General features: G+C 36.7%; 1 protein-coding gene across 1 annotated transcript; it reads left to right on the top strand.

Moving 5' to 3' along the window:
* Positions 1–5,055: 5,055 nt before the first annotated feature.
* LOC133798081 (glutamate dehydrogenase A) lies at positions 5,056–8,395 on the top strand. The gene is made up of 9 exons (XM_062236265.1): positions 5,056–5,467; positions 5,597–5,710; positions 6,407–6,628; positions 6,722–6,796; positions 6,881–6,997; positions 7,111–7,361; positions 7,475–7,550; positions 7,636–7,722; positions 7,981–8,395. Exons 1-9 carry the CDS (start codon positions 5,360–5,362, stop codon positions 8,164–8,166), a joined length of 1,236 nt encoding a protein of 411 aa, XP_062092249.1. The 5' UTR covers positions 5,056–5,359; the 3' UTR covers positions 8,167–8,395.
* The last annotated feature ends 11,826 nt before the right edge of the window (positions 8,396–20,221 follow it).

Raw genomic sequence — 20,221 nt, 5'->3', positions numbered from 1 at the left:
AATAAAAATAAATCATAAACTTAGTTCAATAATATCTTTTAGCTATGTGTGTCATTGTTCACATGTCTTTTACACAACTTACACTAATTATTGTTTGGAGAGAGAATACCTTCTTTCTTTTTATCCTCATTTAAAACGTATAAAATGTAACATTTAAAAGTCGGGCATTCTTTTATAGAAAAAAAAAACTGGAAATATTGAAAAACAGAGAACAAATTATGACAACTTAGTCACGTACAATAAAATGTCAGTATAAAAATGTACTAACAAATAACTTTGGTCAAATTTAGGTGTAGTTTGGTTGGGACAGAGCGGTTTAGATCGGAGGCTTGGGATATCATCAAAATTTGGCCTTAATAATTAGCTATTTTTGCAATTAAAAATTGAGACGTTCTACTAAATTAATTACTGGAAAAGAAATATTAAAATCAAAATGATAAAATAGCATAATATTTAAAAGTGGCAAAGAGGCAAATCTATATAAAAAAAATTGTATTTTTCTGAGATGCAAAATTATTTATCAGATGGTTTCCAATAGACAATAAAGCTAGTGCATTTAATATAAATATGAATTTATATATATATATATATATATATTGGAAAAATAAAACAAAAAGAATGATAACTTAAAAAATGTTAAAATTAAATAAAGCATTTTGTTGGCTATTTTTATTTGTTTAAAAATTAAAGGATAATTTTTGTTTAATTTTTAATTTTGATTTCATGGCAGAAAATGTTGAAAAGAAAATAAAAAATAGAGAGAAAGTGAATAAATAAATAATTAATTATTGTAATAAAATACTTAAATCATGACATTAAATTGTTTTGTCATATATCTAAATAAAAATACTAACTATTTTTTTTAACAAAAAAATACTAACTATTATTTACATAGTATTACATTGTTAATTAGAAATAGTGTCTTTACAAGTTTTTTTTCCAATGACTACTATGGAAGACCCTATATATTTACATTATATCACGACGTTTTTTTAAGGGTATATCACAACGTTAATAAGTTTGAAAACACGTTAATTAGGTTTTCTTCTTTTTTCTTTTGTTGCTAGTGGAACATGTTTTTTTTAATGGGAAGAACATATAGTTTGCCTTGTCCATTTATGTACAGAGTGGTAATATCAATATCTGATATCAATATATATATTGAGTGGAAATATCAATATCTATTTGGGGTTTTCTTTTGTAAAGTAGTGTTGTGGGTGTACTTTGTAATTGTGTGAATAGGGCAGTGTTGTACTGCTATATTATAAGTTAAAAAATTAGAATAAAAAAATATTATAGTTAAAAAATAATAGTGTAACAGCTCCATTGGGGATCTAGTTCCTTTATAAAATTTAAAAAAATGAAGTAATGTCTATGCAGTACGTGCTAAAACTAATGTTTAAGGGCCTTTCAATGGCTCATCAAGTCCCCTTTTCCCAATTTTATAAAAAAAAAATTGTAGGTAATAATTTGGTACTCTGTGTTTTTGCAAAGTATCATTTTGATACCATGTGTTTATAATAATATTAATTTGGTATTCAGTATTTTGAAATCGTACATATTTGATACCCTATATTTTAAAATCATACATATTTGGTACCCTAAACTCAATTTAATTAATAAAATTTTATCAATTTAATCAATTATATAAGGTCAAAATTTAAATTTAATTATTTAATTACATATAACTAATGACAGTTTGATAATATTGACAAAATTTTATCTATCAAATTTGAGTGTAGGGTATCAAATATGTATAATTTTAAAATACAAGGTATCATATGAACATTATTAAAAACAAAAGGTACCAAAATGATACTTTGTAAAAATATAGGGTACCAAATGAGTAAATTCCCTAAAAAAACAAATGGGCTTTCTTGGGTTATAGGGCATGGGCCGACAACCACACTTGCTCCACTCTAAAGCCGATGTTGGTTGGGAGTAATGAAATAGAATGAAATATAAATTAATCAATTTTTATTTCATTCTTTTGTTTGGTTATATTTTAGAGTAATAAAATGTCATTTCAATAAAATAGTTTTTCTAACATTTTGATGTAATGACTATTTCATTTAAAAATTGGAAAAAAATATCATTCCAATGTAAATTGAAAAAGATTTAATAATTTTTTTATTCATATTAATATTTATTTCATTTTATTCTTTTTTTTCTGATTTTTATTACTATTTTTATATTTTCATTCTTTTCAACCAAATGAGACCTTAGAACATGATTATTGTAAAATATTTTTTTCTTAAAAATATAAAGATATGGTATTCTATTAGATTTTGTATTTTACACTTTATCACCGTGTTTCTTCTACATTTAGATAATACTTTCAAAATTATAACTTTTTAAATCAATTTTACTTTCATCCTTATTTTTAATTTTTTCCATATTTGAAATGAATAAAAAGACTAAAAATATACTATTTAAATGATATAAAGATAAATAGATAAATACATAATATATTATAAAAGTAAGTATATAAAATAAATAAATAAAATTTGATAATATATTGTAAAAGATAGGACAATAAAATTGATTAAGAAGAGCGCTCTTATAAAGACTTTGGCTACATACTAATACTAATACATGTAGCCTTCACGATATTAAGTTACTCAATAATACGATAAGACACTTGTAGTGTTGTTGTTGGTAATATACCAATACATATGTAGTCAAATGTGATAATTTAATGTTGTGACTCAACACACGTTTCTTAATAATTCTCCAAATTATTAGATAGAGCTCATACTCCTCACTTGTATAAGTATAGTACTATAATATCATAGAAACTTTTATAATTTTTACAATACTAAAAATATTATAAAATATAAATTTTCAAAAAAAGAAAAAGAAAAACAATAATAAATTACTAATTATATATATAAATAATGTAAATTAAAAGAAGAGTAATAATATGTACTATTTTCTTTAAAACAGTATAGGTCAATATGCATAAAGTATTGTTATTGGACACTTTAAAATAGTCAATAGTTTCTCATAGTACTTATTAATTAAAATATGTGAGACATGATATTGAATTATACTAATATTATTATTGTACACCTTAAAATAATTAATAGTTTTTTACCGTACTTATTATTAATCAAAATATGTGACACCTCATACTGAATTACACTAATAGTACTAATATCACCTTATCATATAGTATTTGGTAAGAACGTGCTTTTTAGAGCACTCCCAATGGAAGAGATAAAATATATAATTCATTATAATATAGAGAAAAAATTGTTAAATAGTCTTCCAATGGGTGATGTAAAGTTATATTTTTTTTACCTAAATGAATAGTATTTCTCTATATGTGGTGAAACACTATTCATCAAGCTATAAATATTTTATTATTTTTTTATAAACTTTTGTATATATATGAGTGTGATACTATTATATTTAATTATTTTCTATAAGTAAAATCAATAAAATATTTTTGAAAAATATAATATTTAAATGATGTAGAGAAAAAATATAGAAGCTGATGTATGGTATAATGTAAAAGTTTGAGGTAAATTATATAAAAAAAATGTTTTGGTGGTGTATTTTGTAATATACTTTCTCTATAATATTTAGCTAAAACTCACAAAAATATCTTTCATCAGCTCTTTTATACATATATTTATAATAGCTATACACAAATTCCAATTAATCCATATCTACATTTACATAACATTTACATATCATTTGTATAATATTTTAATATTATTATTTTTCTTTGTAAGTTTTTTCTCCCCCATTTAGTATATATATTTATTATTTCTTTTTTTCAATTATTTTATTTTACTTTAATTAATAAAATATATCTAAAGATATAATATTAAATGATGTAGAAAAATATACAGAGAAGCTGATCTATGGTATAATATAAAACTTAGATGTAAAATAAAAAAAAAGTATTTTGGAGAAATATTTTAAAAGATGGAGTAGAGCATCCATTGAGAGTGCTCTTCTCCATCCTTTAAAATACATCATCAAAACACACATTTTTCTATTTTACCTCTAAATTTTACATTATATCATACATCAACTTCTCTATATATTTTTCTACGTCATTTAAATATTATATCTTTACACCTATTTTATTACTTAAAATAAAATAAAATAATTGAAAAATAAAAAAGAAATAATAAATATATACTAAATGGAGAGAGAAAGCTTATAAAGAAAAATAATAATATTAAAATATTATATAAATGTTATGTAAATGTAGATATGGATTAATTGGAGTTTGCGCATACCTATTATAAATATATGTATAAAAGAGCTGATGGAAGATGTTTTTATGAGTTTTAGCTAAATATTATAGAGAAAGTGTATTACAAAATATATCACAAAAACATACATTTTTATAATTTACCTCAAATTTTTACATTATACCATACATCTTTTACTCTATTTTTTCTCTACATCATTTATATATTATATTTTTTAAAATATTTTATTCATTTTAAGAAATAAAATAATTAAATATAATAGTATCATACTTATATATATACAAAAATTTATAAAAAAAAATAATAAAATATTTATAGCTTGATAAATAGTGTTTCACTACATATAGAGAAATACTATTTATTTAGGTAAAAAAATATAACTTTACATTTACATCATCCATTAAAAGACTACTTAACTATTTTTTCTTTATATTATAAAGAATATCACATTTTAGCTCATCCATAACAACCATTAGGAGTGCTCATCAATTCTCCACTCTACAATATTTTTGGTATATATTTTTGATACACGCATGTATGTTTATAGGAAATACCCTCCATAAAAAAAACACACACATTAATTTTGTGGTTCTTACCAAAAAAAATATAATTCATTGCTGGCGTTATTATCAAGCTATGTAATCCATGACGACCATTTACTATCATTGAGGAGGAGGAATATTATAGTAATTTCACATCTTAATAGTCCTTTTGGGCTTGCGGGAATTTATGAAACTTGTCTAAAATGTTTATTACCCAATTGATTTATTAACTGTTACGTTTTTTTTCTTCTTTTCTTTCCTACTCTGTTTTTTTTTTTTGGAAGACGCCATGAAAGCACCTTCACTAAATGCTATATATATTTACATAACTTCGTAACTCATCTCAGACATCATTACACCAACCTTTGTTTTTTCGTTAGGGCGAAACCCACATTATTTTTTGGGCTCCCTCTTTGGTCTATTTCGTTTTCTTTTCAACTAACTCGAATCCCCTTATTCCATTATTTTATAGCTATCATAATTTATAATTAGTTTCTTTGCTCAGAACATTTTCTGGGTATCTTTATTATTTTTTTCACCAATTTTTTTGCGGGGTGATTCTCTTTTCGAGTTTCCGACTCAGCCATGAATGCCCTCGCCGCAACGAGCCGTAACTTTCGCCAAGCGGCGCGTCTTCTTGGTCTTGACTCCAAGATAGAGAAGAGTCTCTTGATCCCTTTCAGAGAGATCAAGGTTTAACTTTTTTTTTTTCTTCTCTCATTCTTTTCGCTTTCTTTTCTGTTGATCTTGGGTTCTGTTTGTTTCCCGAGAAAATTGTTTGACCAATACGTGTTCTTTTCCTTTTTTAATTCCGCGGGTCAGGTGGAGTGCACGATCCCCAAGGATGATGGAAGCTTGGTCTCGTACGTTGGATTCAGAGTACAACATGACAATGCACGTGGACCCATGAAGGGAGGAATCAGATATCATCCTGAGGTGCTTACCTTTTTTATTCTGTTCATTTTTTTGTCTGTCTTGTTTAAAAATGCCACCTTTTTTTTGTGGGTTTGGGATTTTAGGAAATTTATTATTTATTGATGCTTTCATATTCAACTATTATAGATGCTTAAATAATCCTTAAATAACTCATTAAGGGCGAATGGGATTTTCCTCTGTTTGATTTTAATCTTTAATTTCGTTTGGTGCCATTTCAGAATCAGTTCAGCAGAGTTTGAGTTTTTATTCATTATATTTGTTTATCTTATTAAAGAGGCATATACCCAAAAGCGAAATCAGAAAGAGAAAAGGGTCTAGCTATGATTGCTGAAATTATATCATCTTGACAAAAGCATATATGAAGACAAAAATATGACTTGTTCTAATGAAATTGTTATTTTTTGGCTAATGGGCTAGTCATATACGGGTCCTTGATTTTGACCCAACAAACAAGTTGATGATCTGTTAAATTTTAATTGTCTGTAGCTTTTAAATTGATTCAAGCTTGTCTTTCCAAACAATTGTGAAAAGCTCTGTTTGATTGATGGGCTATATTAATATACGAGTGCCAAACAAATAATGTCTCTTTTTACCTGCTTTTTAAAATTTTCTCATTTATATAGAGTATTATATGACGTAAAGTTTCTTTGGTTGATATACTGAAGTGATGTAATTTGTTTATAAAAAATAAAAAAGGTTGACCCTGATGAAGTGAACGCTCTAGCACAACTTATGACCTGGAAGACTGCTGTGGCAGACATTCCATACGGTGGAGCAAAGGGTGGAATTGGGTGCGACCCAAGGGAGTTAAGTAAGAGTGAATTGGAGCGTCTCACTCGTGTCTTTACCCAAAAAATCCATGACCTCATTGGGATTCATACTGATGTGCCAGCACCGGATATGGGAACTAATGCCCAGGTATAGGATAATAGGAACTATCCCTTCAGTTCTGTTGAGTATTATTTACCTTTATTTGAGATGTTTTTCTTGACACATGACTATGTTTTGCAGACAATGGCGTGGATTTTGGATGAGTACTCAAAGTTTCATGGTCACTCACCTGCTGTTGTGACAGGAAAGCCCATTGTAAGTGGACACTAGAAAAAATTCAAATGTTCATTGAAGCTTTATCTAGTTATCTTTTTAATTGACTCCAATTTGGGATGGTAGGACCTTGGTGGCTCACTCGGTCGAGAGGCTGCAACTGGGCGCGGTGTTGTCTTTGCTACAGAAGCTTTGCTCGCTGAATATGGGAAGTCAGTCAAGGACTTGAAATTTGTCATTCAGGTACATTTGATATAATCTTCAATAATTCAACCCCTTGTTAAGATTTTTGGTTTGTCAAATTGTTGAATGTTTATGTCAAAAGATGTTCTCTAATTAGTGTTACTTTATTATAGGGGTTTGGAAATGTGGGCTCTTGGGCAGCTAAGCTGATTCATGAAAGTGGTGGCAAGATTGTTGCAATAAGTGATATCAGTGGTGCAATTAAGAACCCCAATGGAATTGATATACCGGAATTGCTGAAGCACAAAGAAAGCACTGGTAGCTTACTAAATTTTGCTGGGGGAGATGTCATGGATCCAGCTGAACTGCTTGTACATGAATGCGATGTTCTCATCCCTTGTGCTTTGGGTGGAGTTCTCAACAAGTACAAGCCTTTTCCCAACATACACTCATTGTTTATATAATTGTTTATTTGTTTCACGCTGTCCCATGGAATGAATTTGAATAACTTATTATATCTTCACATCTTTCTTGAAGGGAAAATGCTGGAAATGTTAAGGCCAAGTTCATAGTAGAGGCAGCAAACCATCCAACTGATCCTGAAGCAGATGAGGTATTGTAGCATTTTCCCCCTCTCTTTGCAGACTCTTTCTTAAGAAAGGTTCAGGTTCAGCACTAATAAGTTTTCATATCTGCAGATTCTGTCTAAGAAAGGAGTTATCATTCTTCCCGACATATACGCAAATGCTGGTGGTGTGACTGTTAGCTATTTCGAGTGGGTTCAGGTAAACAACAGCGTTCTTATTTCATTTTAATGATTAATTAGTGAAAATAGACCATTTTATACTATCATTTGGAAAATTGGCCTTCCAGAATGAGTGTTGATTATCTTGATTAGGGCGTCTTGACAGGGAATTAGGAGTGTCTGGAAGTTCATTTTGTAAATATTATTTATTAAAACAAGACTATTGTGTAAAGTGACCATAAAACTATTTGGACTCACGACCTTATTTCTGGTTTTGAATTTTGGTTATTATTTTCAGAATATTCAAGGTTTCATGTGGGACGAAGAGAAGGTGAACAATGAACTTAAGCGGTACATGACCGGAGCTTTCCATAACATCAAGGGCATGTGCAAAACGCACAATTGTAATCTGAGAATGGGAGCCTTTACATTGGGAGTTAACCGTGTAGCGCGTGCCACCGTTCTTAGGGGATGGGAAGCATAAAGAGAGAGCTATTCAGTCAGCTCGTTGCGTTTTCGTCTATATTATCCACCTTCCTAAGGGGATTGGGGAAGCATTTTCTTATGTTATGCTTGTTTAGTCAATGTCGAACAGGGCAGCCTCTTTACATCCCTCAAAAATGAATAACTTGTGACATTGTTAAACTGATTACTCATTCATTTGGGAAATTATTAATAAATTTTATTAAAAATATCAGTAATGTTATTTTCAAGCAATTGTGTTCAAGAAAGAAAACTTATCATTGTTGTGATCATTATTTCTAGCCTGCCACTCAGCGAATCATTAGTTTTCACATCGGAAATTCCTATATGTTTTTAGTTGGATTACTCATGATCTGATACTAGCTGGTTCAAAGACAGTTAATATCAAATCTGGTAGTCCGAAATGGCCTCGTGCTTTGGACCAGGAAACTTTTTTCTTTCAATTAAATTTCTAGTTTTTTATAGTCATATGATATTTATGACGTATATAGGCAGGTGGATAAGTTATGATCTCATTTATTTTTATATAACTATTTTTTTTGTAGTCATAATAAATCTCACAATTTTTTTTTTGTGAAAATTAAGATAATTTATTATGCCAAAATCAGAATTTAAATAAAAAATATTGGTAATATTGTATCAATGCAACAAACAAATTTGGAACCTATTTTGGCATAATAAATTATCTAGATTTTAGAAAAAGAAATTTGAAGGGACAAATTATGAATAAAAGTATTGGTGGTATGGTGACTAATTTTTTAAAAATTTATGTTATTTTCTCTTTTACTTTAAAAATACAAAATAAAAAAAGACCCCCAACTTAACTGTTACCTCCGTCACATAAAATAATGAACATTGTCGTATAAAAAAACTAGGACTATAACTTATCCTTGTGCCAAAAACAAAAACGTACCTAAACAATATCTCTATATATATATGAAATAATTTTCAATAATTATGTAACCATGGTTGTTACATTTTTGAGAAATTTACATGCGACATCGTTTTTTGCATTTTATTTTCAATAATCACGTGATTTATTTTATTTACAATTTTAACGTTTTTTATATTGTGTGTCCACTTTACTATATCGTTTTTGTTTCTTCAACTATAGCTAAGGCTGGCAATATAGGTCATGACATGATAACACGACACGAAATTGGCAAGTTTGAGTTTAATATAAATAGATACGAGTCAAAATAGGTCAAACTCGATTAGACACGATTAAATTTTAGGTTAAAACTAGGTTAACCTGCTAAACCCAAAATGAACATGTTTAACACGATTAAGTATTGATTAATAAACAGTTCATAAATAAGTTAACCTAAACTTAACCAATTTATTAATAAATTTATGATATGTTTACTACATTTATTTAAAAATAAAAAAAAATTAGAAGAATAAAATAATACTTTATTTTGGAGATTTTATTACTATATAATGTTGTATTTTAGTGTATGATATCTTATATTTTGAACAATAGATTTATGTTTTAATTTTGAGTTAATTACATAGGTTAAAATATAAATAGATGTTATATGAGTTAAAATGACTTGTTTGAACTTATTTATCTATGCGGGTTAAATAAGTTATAAATAGGTCCAAAATATAAAAGTTTCATGTAAGATAAACACGACTTGAATATGATCTATTTAAATACCGTGTTAAATGTGTCGTGTCATAGGTTAACCTATTTATAAACGTGTCGTGTTTGAGTTTACATTTTATGACACATTATTTACTTGTGTTGAATATAATCATGTCGTGTCAAAATCATATTGTCCTGAAACACGACACGATAACACGAATTGACTTCCCTAACTATAGCTACATAGACAACAATAAAAGAAAAAAATGTAATACATAGTGTTACTACTTTGTCTTGTGTCAGATCTCTCTTGTGCGCTACCTACTCCCCCCTTCTTAGAGTTTTATCTTTTATCTCTTTCTCTCTCTTCTCCTTAGCTTCAAAAATCTTTTCTGACTACACCACTAGCCGTTGGGCTCAAGAGTGGTACCATCATGACCTACTCTTCAAGGTGGTCATTTTGATATGTCAGAAGCATATGTTTTTTCGCCGTCACCGAAGAAAATGACTAGAATATAAAGAACCTTTTAGTTTCCTTTTTATATTTTGTTCACCAAAAAGCAATTAAAATTTGAACTTAAACAAAATTTAATATACCAAAAGATGTATTCTTATTTTACATTTAAAAGATATCATATGGTATCCTAAAAAACTTTAAAGCTATTTTAGAAACATTTCAAGTAACATTTTTAAAATAGATTCTTTAGGATATTGTTTCGTAACTTTTAAATAGAACATAAGTTGACTCTTTTTGGTAACTCACTAAGTTTGTTGGTGGCATACCCAAAAATTTAGTCATATATCAAAATGTAACCAATTCGCATCTTAAATGATATTAAGAACAACATAAATGAAAGTAACTATGCAATATACTAAATAGTAATGTTATTCCTGTTTTTCACCCGTAACACGTGGCATGACCCAGTGGGTTTGGGGGCCCTCTTCAAGAGGTCCAGGCCAATCCTGAGCACAATGAACAGGGAAGAAGAAAGTCATGATAGCCCAATCGTCAATGAGCCCAACAACCCTCGATGGGCGCAACCATAACAAGGGAATCGAAACCAAGATGCAGGCCCAACTCATCTTCTCGCTCCCAAACTACCCATATCCTCCAGGATGCCAATAGAGGTGGCAGGCTAACTAGTTGATGGAAATAGACCTTGTCAAGAATCCAGGGGAGATATTCAGTGTCACAATGTCCGTCTTGGCGAACGAACCTGAGTCCTGGTGAACAAATCAGGGCTCTGGTAAATAAACCGGGACATTATTAAAGGAACCCGGAACAGACGTCCGGATAGGACAAGTTTGATCTTCCCTGACGCTGACATGTCCCCACGAAACACAGAAGTTGGTCTCCTCAACTAAAATGCAGAAGAGGTTACACACGGAACGTACGCTGCTCCTAGGAAACAGTTCTGCCACTACTCTGACATATCCTGTCCCCAGGATCTCCTTAGAAGCCCACACATACCAGTTTGAAATTACGTACTATTGGCAGCTGTAAGGCTTGGTCGTGCCCAAGCTGGTCCAATGGGCCCTGATTACTATGTTTTATTAAGCAACATTCTTTGTATTATGACTCCATTAGCGAGCAAACCATGATTACATCCCTATTGGGCCTGGATTAGTCTGGCCCAAGCCCATTCCACCTGACTGCCTATAAATAGGACCAGTTGTGCACTGTAGCGGGGATCCCAGATTTTCTCTTGTAAGAAATCATGCTGCTAAAACTTGCAGAAAACTCCATTGTCAAAAACTCTCTAAAATCTAATACAATAGACTCGTGGAATAAGGTTCATTAACGCCCCAACCACGTAAAAACTCTGCCTGTTTATCTTTGATCCTTTCTTTCTAGCTCTTATTTCTTAATATATTTCTAGTTTCCGAAAAACTCTGTAAACATTTTGGTGTTTTCATTAAGAGCTCAAGAAAGCGTGAATCAAACTTGATCATCTACAAAAATGGTGAATACTAGGCACACCATGTTCGATCGTGCTCACCATCAACAACAATACAATGGAAAACCATTTCCTAACCAAACATTTCCTCAAGACCAACCCGAGGATACACCTTATCAAGGCCCTCTGCCTGACGATTCCTAGAACTTCGGGGATGGGGGTGATTACGACGAAGTCTATTACTAGGAAGATGAAGGAGAATATGAGGATCACGAGGCCGAAAACCCCGCTGATCCCGAGGAGAAGGATATGGATCTCGAGCAGAAGGATCCAGAGGTGACGTGGCTGAACAAAAAAAGGCTACCCGCCAAATGCAAGAGTCCCTCCTGGCTCTTCAGGCCTTCATTGCTGTCCAAAGATTGGCAGCCAATCCTTCAGCCATTCTGCCTCCAGGAAAGCAACCGCCTGTCCCACCTATCAAGAAGGGCATACCTAACAACACTAGCCTTGTCCCTCCTCCAGGACCATAACCCGGAGTTGGCCCATTGAATTCGGCTCAGGAGAAAGGAAAAGCCAAAATGGTTGATCCTGTGGGAAAAACAAACCCACAGAAGAAAGCTCATCCTGTTTCAAGAACCGCGGCTGACCCAGGACGGGATCATCCGAACGATCCGTAGGGGAAGTGCTTGCAGGGGTACTAAGCCTCGAACAGTCCCTAGATAGGAGGAACGGGAACAACACTTTTATCCCAGTGCCTCTGTGAACAAGGATCACGGAGGGCACAAACGTGAAGAAGAACTAGAAGCCATCAGTTCGAGAGACAATACTTCCCGAGTAGACTTGTGTGATGGCCTTAATGCCCGAAAGGAACGGGCCTGCAAGGAAAATATTTGCCCCTGAGGAGGTAACTTGAGGAATAACCTCAACGATCAGAGGAACGAGAAAGTCCCTTTGGATGATGGAATGGCCACACAATTCATGGAACAGTTGGCCGCTCTTAAGAAGGTCATGGAGCGCTTGGTCCAGAAATAAGAGGCAAAGGTTCCGATTCTGAAGAAGAGGAAAAGGAGCTATGAACAAATCACATACTAGATGTTGTGCTACCGAAGGGGTTCAAGATGCCAAACCTACCCACCTACACCAGGAATGCAGACCCTAGGGATCACTTCTCCCGCTACAATCGCCTGATGACCGTGGCTCACGTTTGTGACAACGGCAAGTGCTTATGTTTCTCAATCACTTTGGCTGGACCCGCCGAAGAGTGGTGAAAAAGACTCAAGCCGGGATCAATCCAATCTTGGTCTGGATTGCAGTCAGCGTTCCGAAAGCAATTTATGGTCGCTATGAAAATTGACATGCAAATCAGCATGCTGCCCAATGTCAAACAACATCCCACGGAGACCCTCAGGGCTTACATCCAGCGCTTCACGAAGGAAGCCTGAAAAACTAAAGTGGATGACGGACAGCGCCTGGTGGCTCTCCAATCCAGGATCAGAGCTGGATCCCCTCTCTGGGACGACATGCAGCAAGGCGACCACCCTTGAAGAATTCATTAGGAGGGCACAAGGTCTCATCAATTGGGAGAAGGCCTGAATCCAGGCCTTTGGGTGGCAGCCAACGACCCAGTCGACTGCCCAAACCTTCCCTGGATACGGAGCGCAATATCCGACAAGTCTTTATCTGGCGTCCCCAGTGGTGTCCGGATCCGTTGGGGCCCATGGGATGACATTCATGACCTCGACGGTCTATGGGCCCACCTCAATAGGGTACGCTCTGGCTCCATCGACCCCATTTTCTAGGTACAGAGTGGCACCCTCCGGGTACAGTGTTGCACCTGGTGGTTCCCAACCACCTCAAGCTGGAAGAGGTGAGGCGAGTGTAAACACTTCCCAGGGAAAAAGATATGGCAAAGGTTAGAACCAATCCAAACCCTCAAAAAAGGGAAAGAAGGGTTACGAACCCCAATACACGGAGTACACCAACCTGGTTGACACTTGGGAAAGCATCTATCTGGCAATGGGCAATGTAGTCCATTACCGGAAGCCAACCACCATGTTCAAAGGGGGAAAGAATTCAAGGGACACCAACAAAAGGTGTGCCTACCACAAGGACATGGGTCATACGACCGAAGAGTGTCTCCAGCTGAAGGACAAAATTGAGAACCTGATCAAACCAGGGCATCTCCACCAATGGGTCAAAATGCCAATATGGGTTCCGGGACTGCCAGTAGTTCCCGGACAACCTACGGCCCCAGGTGCACCTGGATCGTACCGACCTCCTTAGGGAGGGTTTGTTACAAGTTCGGGAGCACAGGCCCCTCAGGGGGCCCCAATAGTGCAAGCACCTGGACCCGGAATGCCATATCCTCCCAGAACCACGCCTCCGTGAGTAGATGGTCATGTGGCCACCATATCAGGAGGCCCGCATCTATGAGGGCCATCTCGGAATGATCAGGAGTGATACCTCAACGAACTCAATCACGACCATGAGATATGCGCCTTGGTCCAAACTCCGGCCCAGCGCCCGAAGTTGATGAACCTGCCCATCACATTCACGGAAGAGGATGCTCGGAACATTCACTTCTCGCATCATGACCCCTTGGTCATTGATACCCTAATCGCCAACAAAAGAGTATCCCAAGTGTTGGTGGAAGACGGGAGCTCCGTCAATGTATTGTTCAAGTCAGCTTTCACAAAAATTGGTTTGAGTGAGGCAGAGTTGGCTTCATGCCCAACACAAATCTACGGCTTCAATGGGGATCCGTTGCTTCCGATGGGTAAGATTCAACTGTCCGTGACGTTGGGGAATGAGATTCAGGGCTCGTTCAAATATTGTACCTTTGTAGTGGTGGACTACTCCACCGTGTACAATGTCATTTTTGGCCATCCCACATTGGTCGATTTCGGCGCCATCACCTCCATCCTCCATCTCTGCATGAAGTTCCCATGCGATAATGGAGGAATAGGAACCGTGCGGGGATATCAGAAAAGTGCCCGAAAGTGATATCACGTCTCTGCCAAACCAATCGACATGGTATGCGAAGAACCTCTTGAAGAGGAAAGCGCAGATCCAATCCCTCCACCACAGCCCGCGTGGAGGGTGGTCCAGGAGGAGGAAGAATTGGATCTGTGGATAGGAGCGGACAGGGTGTTAAAACCCATGACAGTGACTCGATCAAAGTAATTCGGGTCGGGAAAAACCTAAACCCAGAGGTCAGGGCTGCCATAATTTCCCTGGTGAAAGAGAATCAGGATTTCCTGGCCTGGTCTAATTCAGATATGACCGGGATTGATCGCAACGTCATATGTCATGCCCTGAACATCACATAAATGCAACCCCCATTCAACAGAAGTGGAGACCTCTAGGGGCGGAGAAGGCAGAGGCCCTCAAATTAGAAGTTGAGAAGTTGTCATTGATCAACTTCATTCTGGAGGCCCTGTATCCCGTTTGGCTGGCCAATCCGTTGTTGGTACCAAAGCCGAACAGGACATGGAGAACTTGCATCGACTTCATTGATCTTAACAGGGCCTGCCCAAAAGATTGTTTCCCTCTGCCCCAAATCGACAAGATGGTGGATGCTACATCCGGGTATGAGTTGTTGAGTTTCATGGATGCCTATTTTGGCTACAACCAGATCTCAATGCATGTAGCAGATCATGAACACACCATCTTCCAGACAGACAAAGGTGTGTACTGCTACATCGTCATGCCCTTCGGGCGTAAAAATGTCGGGGCCACCTATCAGAGGCTAGTCAACAGGATGTTCCAGAATCAACTGGGGAGGAACATGGAAGTCTACATAGAAGACATGTTGGTCAAATCCAAGACCTCGGTCGGACACGCGAATGATCTACCAGAAGCATTTTCCATCATTCGGAAGTATGGGATGAAGTTGAACCCCAAAAAATGCACCTTTGGCGTGGCATCCGGGAAGTTCCTGGGCTTCATAGTAAGCTCGAGGGGAATAAAAGCCAACCTGGACAAGATCAGAGCGTTGATCGAGATGCCTTCGCCACGGAAGCACAAAGACATTCAAAGCTTGATGGGAATAATAGCAGCTCTAAGCCGTTTCGTCTCAAAATCCATGGACAAGTGCATCCCATTCTTCAATATACTTTGCGGAAGCCAGAGGTTTGAATGGTCGGGCAAGTGTGAAGAGGCCTTCCAAAAATTAAAGGATCATCTGGCCCAAGTGCCAATCATGTCGAAACCAGTGGATGGGGAGCCGTTATACCTGTATCTGGCAGTGTCGGAATACGCCATCAACGCCGCTTTAGTGCGAGAAGAGGGAAAGGTCCAGCTCCAAGTCTATTACGTGAGCAAAAGGTTGTTGGGCACGAAGTCTAGATACCCATCCAGGAAGTTGAGACCTTACTTTTAGGCCCACACCATTAAGGTATTGACAAACCACCCCTACGACAAGTATTACAGAAACATGAATCATCGGGAAGACTCTTGAAGTGGGCCATGGAGCTTACCCAGTTTGACATAACATATGTCCCCAAGATTTCAATCAAGGGACAAGCCCTGGTCGACTTCATCTTAGAATGTACCGGGATAACTGAAGATGAAGAACCCGTCGACCCCATAATGCCTCTATGGAAATTCTTCATAGATGGAGCCTAGAATGAAAATGGGGCCGGGTTCGGGATCATCTTAATATCTCCTCAAGGTCATCAGTTGCAAAGTACCCCGTGCTTCCAGTTCGAAGCATCAAACAACGAAGCTGAACACAAGGCCATGTTAGCTGGACAACGCCTGGCCCGGGAGGTAGGAGCAACAAATATAGAAGTCCACAGCGATTCCCAACTGGGGGTCAGGAAAATTTCAGGGGAATACCAAATGAAGGGGGAAAAGATGGCCACCTACATGATATGAACCCGGGAATTACTCCAATCCTTCAAGAAATACTTCATCTGCCAGATCCCTAGGGAACAAATTGTGTTTGCAGACACATTGGAAAAATTGGCCACGAATGTTGAAGCAGAACTCTCTGGGGTTGTCCCTATCGACCATCTTCCCGCTCCTAGTATTCAAGTCCCCGCAATAAATAATGCCATTGATTACTCCACGTCCTAGATGGGTCCTCTCATCCAGTACCTAACCACTAGGGAAATGCCCGCGAATAGGGTTGCTACCAGGAAACTTCAGTACCAGGCTCCCAGATACGTCATGATGGACGACAAAATTTATCGCAGGGGGTTGTCCATGCCATATCTTCGATGTGTATCCGAGACAAAAATGAGTGCAATCATTCATGAATTGCGCGAAGGTTATTGCGGAGATCACACAGCCAGACTTAGCTTGTCCAAGAAAATCCTAAGGCAAGGATATTTTTGGCCAACAATGAAGAGGGATTGTGTTGATTACGTCCGCAAATGTGAACAGTGCCAAAGGTATGCAAAGATCCCGCGAGCCCCACCAACGGAATAACCCTGATGACCAGTCCCTGGCCTTTTGCAGTGTGGGGAATCGATTTAGTAGGATCACTCCCGACCGGGAAAGGTGGTGTAAAATACACCAATGTATCTATCGATTATTACACAAAGTGGGTCGAAGCGGAACCAATGAGCACCATCACCTCCAAAAAGGCCCTCGACTTCGTCATCAACAACATTGTGTGCCGATACAATCTCCCTCACAAAATTGAGCCTGACAACGGGAAGCAATTTGATAGTGTCCACTTCAATGACTTTTGTGAAAGACATGGCATCATCAAAAGCTTCTCTGCGGTCGCAAGACCTCAAGAAAATGGGTAAACAGAGGCTGTGAACAAGATTTTGAAGGGGACATAAAAGAAAAAGCTACAAGCTTGCAAGAGCAAGTGGCCGGAAGAGTTGGCCCGCGCTCTATGGGCCTACCGGACCACAAAAAGAACGTCAACTGGACATACTCCCTATTCGATGGTGTACGAATGTGAAGCGGTCATCCCAGTATAAACGATGGTCCCTTCTCACAGACGGGACACATATTGTAACACCCTAAACTCCAGGGACCGTTACGATGCACATTATGAACCGTGCTAAACTCGCTAATCGAATCATTTGGCCATAATCGTGTAACTAAGTATGATTAGAGATTTAGGGATTAAAATTTTGGGTTAAGATGTAACATTTCATTAGAACGTTTACCGTATACATTGGGATCCCAAAAATATAATTTAAAGGTTTATTACAATACAATATTTACAACTAGCCGATCTAAGCGACAAAACAGGGTTTAACCCTAGTTCCTCTTTCAACCCTCGGCCGTGGCGGTCGAGCAACCGCATATGTACACATCGTCACCTAAGCTCTACAACTCAAGGATGGTTCAGCTTTCTTTTACCTTTACCCGCACCACATAGCACCCGTGAGATGAAGCCCAGTAAGAAAACTTCATATGCTCATGATCAGTAATAACATGTCATCAAATCATAAGGCGCATGCCTAGCTTATATAGCCTTATTCAAGCAGGCAAATAAGTTCAATCAATGAACGAGTGACTGATCAACAAGTCACTAACAGGGGGTCTGTACCTTTAAATGAGTGACTAATTATCAAGTCACTAACATGGGATTCCGCTCCCTCAGCCATTTGACAAAACAGTCACCTAGGCCTTTGGCCCTAGCTCTGAGTAACTAGTCTTAGACTAGACAAGCGCTTATAATTTTCATCGACCTTCGGGTCGGTCCAGCATTAATGCTCCTAGAGTTATTCAACGCTGCTATCGATTAGATCTAATCTTTTATCAGCTCTACGTTCATGACGCTTATGCCATTTCTGACTCTCAGGTTAGTAATACGTGACCAGTGCCGATCTTAAATAGTCAGTGCCACACACAAGTAAGCAATGCTACCAAACATATATTATGTGTCAAACATCCGAATACAGGGCATTCAACATGCTTACTTAACAATTTCTAGCATAATTAGGATCATTCATAAACACAGAGGCTCAAGCTCTGATCAATCTCATATTCAATATTCATGGCATGCCCTATTCACATGTTTCTCGTGCATCACAATTAAACATCCAACATGCATCAAGAATAACCATGCATGTCATATACACAGGGTGAAGTTTTCTTACCTTTGGTCTAAGCACAGGTTACCAATAAACGAGCCACAAGTACGATCCTTATTCCAAGCCTCTAGTGATAACCTAGTCACAACCATAAACGGTGATCCAATAAGTTCAAGTTCTAAAACCAATCTCGGAACCAAGACCTAGCGTCCAAGACATCAAATCCCACTAAACCGAGTAGTAGGAATGATCCTAAGACCTAAGGTTTGAGTTCCCAAGCTTAAAACATCATTTTGGCCACAAATGGCCTCAAGCGCCGTGACCCTACCTCCCAAGCGCCGCGACCCGCCTCCAAACAGAGGTAGAACCCTTCTCTGCCTAAGCCTAGCACCGCAGCCCTAATAGCCCATCAGCAACCTTCACCTTCTTCATCGAGCCTGGGCCGCGGCGCCCAAGAATAGGGTCGCGGCCCAACCACGAACAAGCCATTTTTCCTCATTTTCTCCATTTAAAAACTTTCCACAAACCTATCCAAACATCCCCAAATCCCAAAATCAAAGTTCCCAAACATCCCCATGATCCAAAACCCACAAAACCCAAGCTTCAATTCAATCAAAAACTCATCAAAACACAAAATCCAATTCACGCTTAAAAACTTTAAAAAACTTAGAACTTAAAACTTGAATTACCTCCGATTGAGTTGTTCCCAATTAAATCCTTCGGCTAATAAGCTTCTAATCTTTCCTAGGATCACTATGCCTCGATCCTCGCTTGAATCCGAGTCCTAGAACTCAAGTTTCATTCGAAAATGCGATCGGGAGACGAAAATAGAACTTAGAGGGAGAGAGAACGTTCTTTTATTTCTTAAAAGGTTACTTCAAGCTTAAGTAGCCTCAAACAAATCCTAACGCTCGGGGTCCCGAAAACACCCTCGGGGACAAAATAGTCAAAACCTCCAGAATTTCCCCTTGATCTTACTAACTCCCAATTTATCACCAAATATTGATTCCCATTACTCAATAACCCGGTAATGCTCTAAATACCCCTTGACTCACTCCGAGTCAAGAATAAATCCTGTTGTGACTTTTCCACTAGCTTACTTCCTAGGATCGTCTCGTGCTGAGTAACCCTAGCATAACCAAATAATAATAAAGCACCACACACATATCACATATATGCCCGAAATGGCCAAAATATGAAAATCACCTAATTAATCAAAAATGGGTTCACATTTAATACACGTAAGCATGCATATTATCATTTAATAGCATAATAAATCAATTATGGCCATCCCGGCCTCCTAATCAAGGTCTTAAACCTTATTAGGAAATTTGGGGCATTACAAATATCCCCTCCTTACAAAAATTTCGTCCTCGAAATTTATCTGAACTGCCCGGAATAAGAATTCCACACAACTGATTCCAGTTTCCCAGGTCGTTCCCTCGACCTCACTGTTTCTGTAACATTACCTTAACTCAGGGTACGCTTTGTTCCTCAGAACCTTATTCTTTCTGTTTCATATTTGGACTGGCTATTCCTTACAGGATAACTTAGTTTTAATTCCCA

The sequence above is a fragment of the Humulus lupulus genome, chromosome 8 (genome assembly GCF_963169125.1).
Source record: "Humulus lupulus chromosome 8, drHumLupu1.1, whole genome shotgun sequence".
NCBI classification, from domain to species: domain Eukaryota; kingdom Viridiplantae; phylum Streptophyta; class Magnoliopsida; order Rosales; family Cannabaceae; genus Humulus; species Humulus lupulus.
The sequence above is the reverse complement of the archived record's forward strand: the minus strand, read 5'-3'. Positions and strand labels throughout refer to the sequence as shown.

Excerpts from the sequence above, each read along its gene's own strand:
- LOC133798081 (XM_062236265.1), top strand. The coding sequence starts at position 5,360 with ATGAATGCCCTCGCCGCAACGAGCCGTAACTTTCGCCAAGCGGCGCGT. Across the intron at positions 6,629-6,721 it reads ATATGGGAACTAATGCCCAG|ACAATGGCGTGGATTTTGGA; the intron begins GTATAGGATAAT and ends TATGTTTTGCAG. Across the intron at positions 7,362-7,474 it reads TTGGGTGGAGTTCTCAACAA|GGAAAATGCTGGAAATGTTA; the intron begins GTACAAGCCTTT and ends TCTTTCTTGAAG.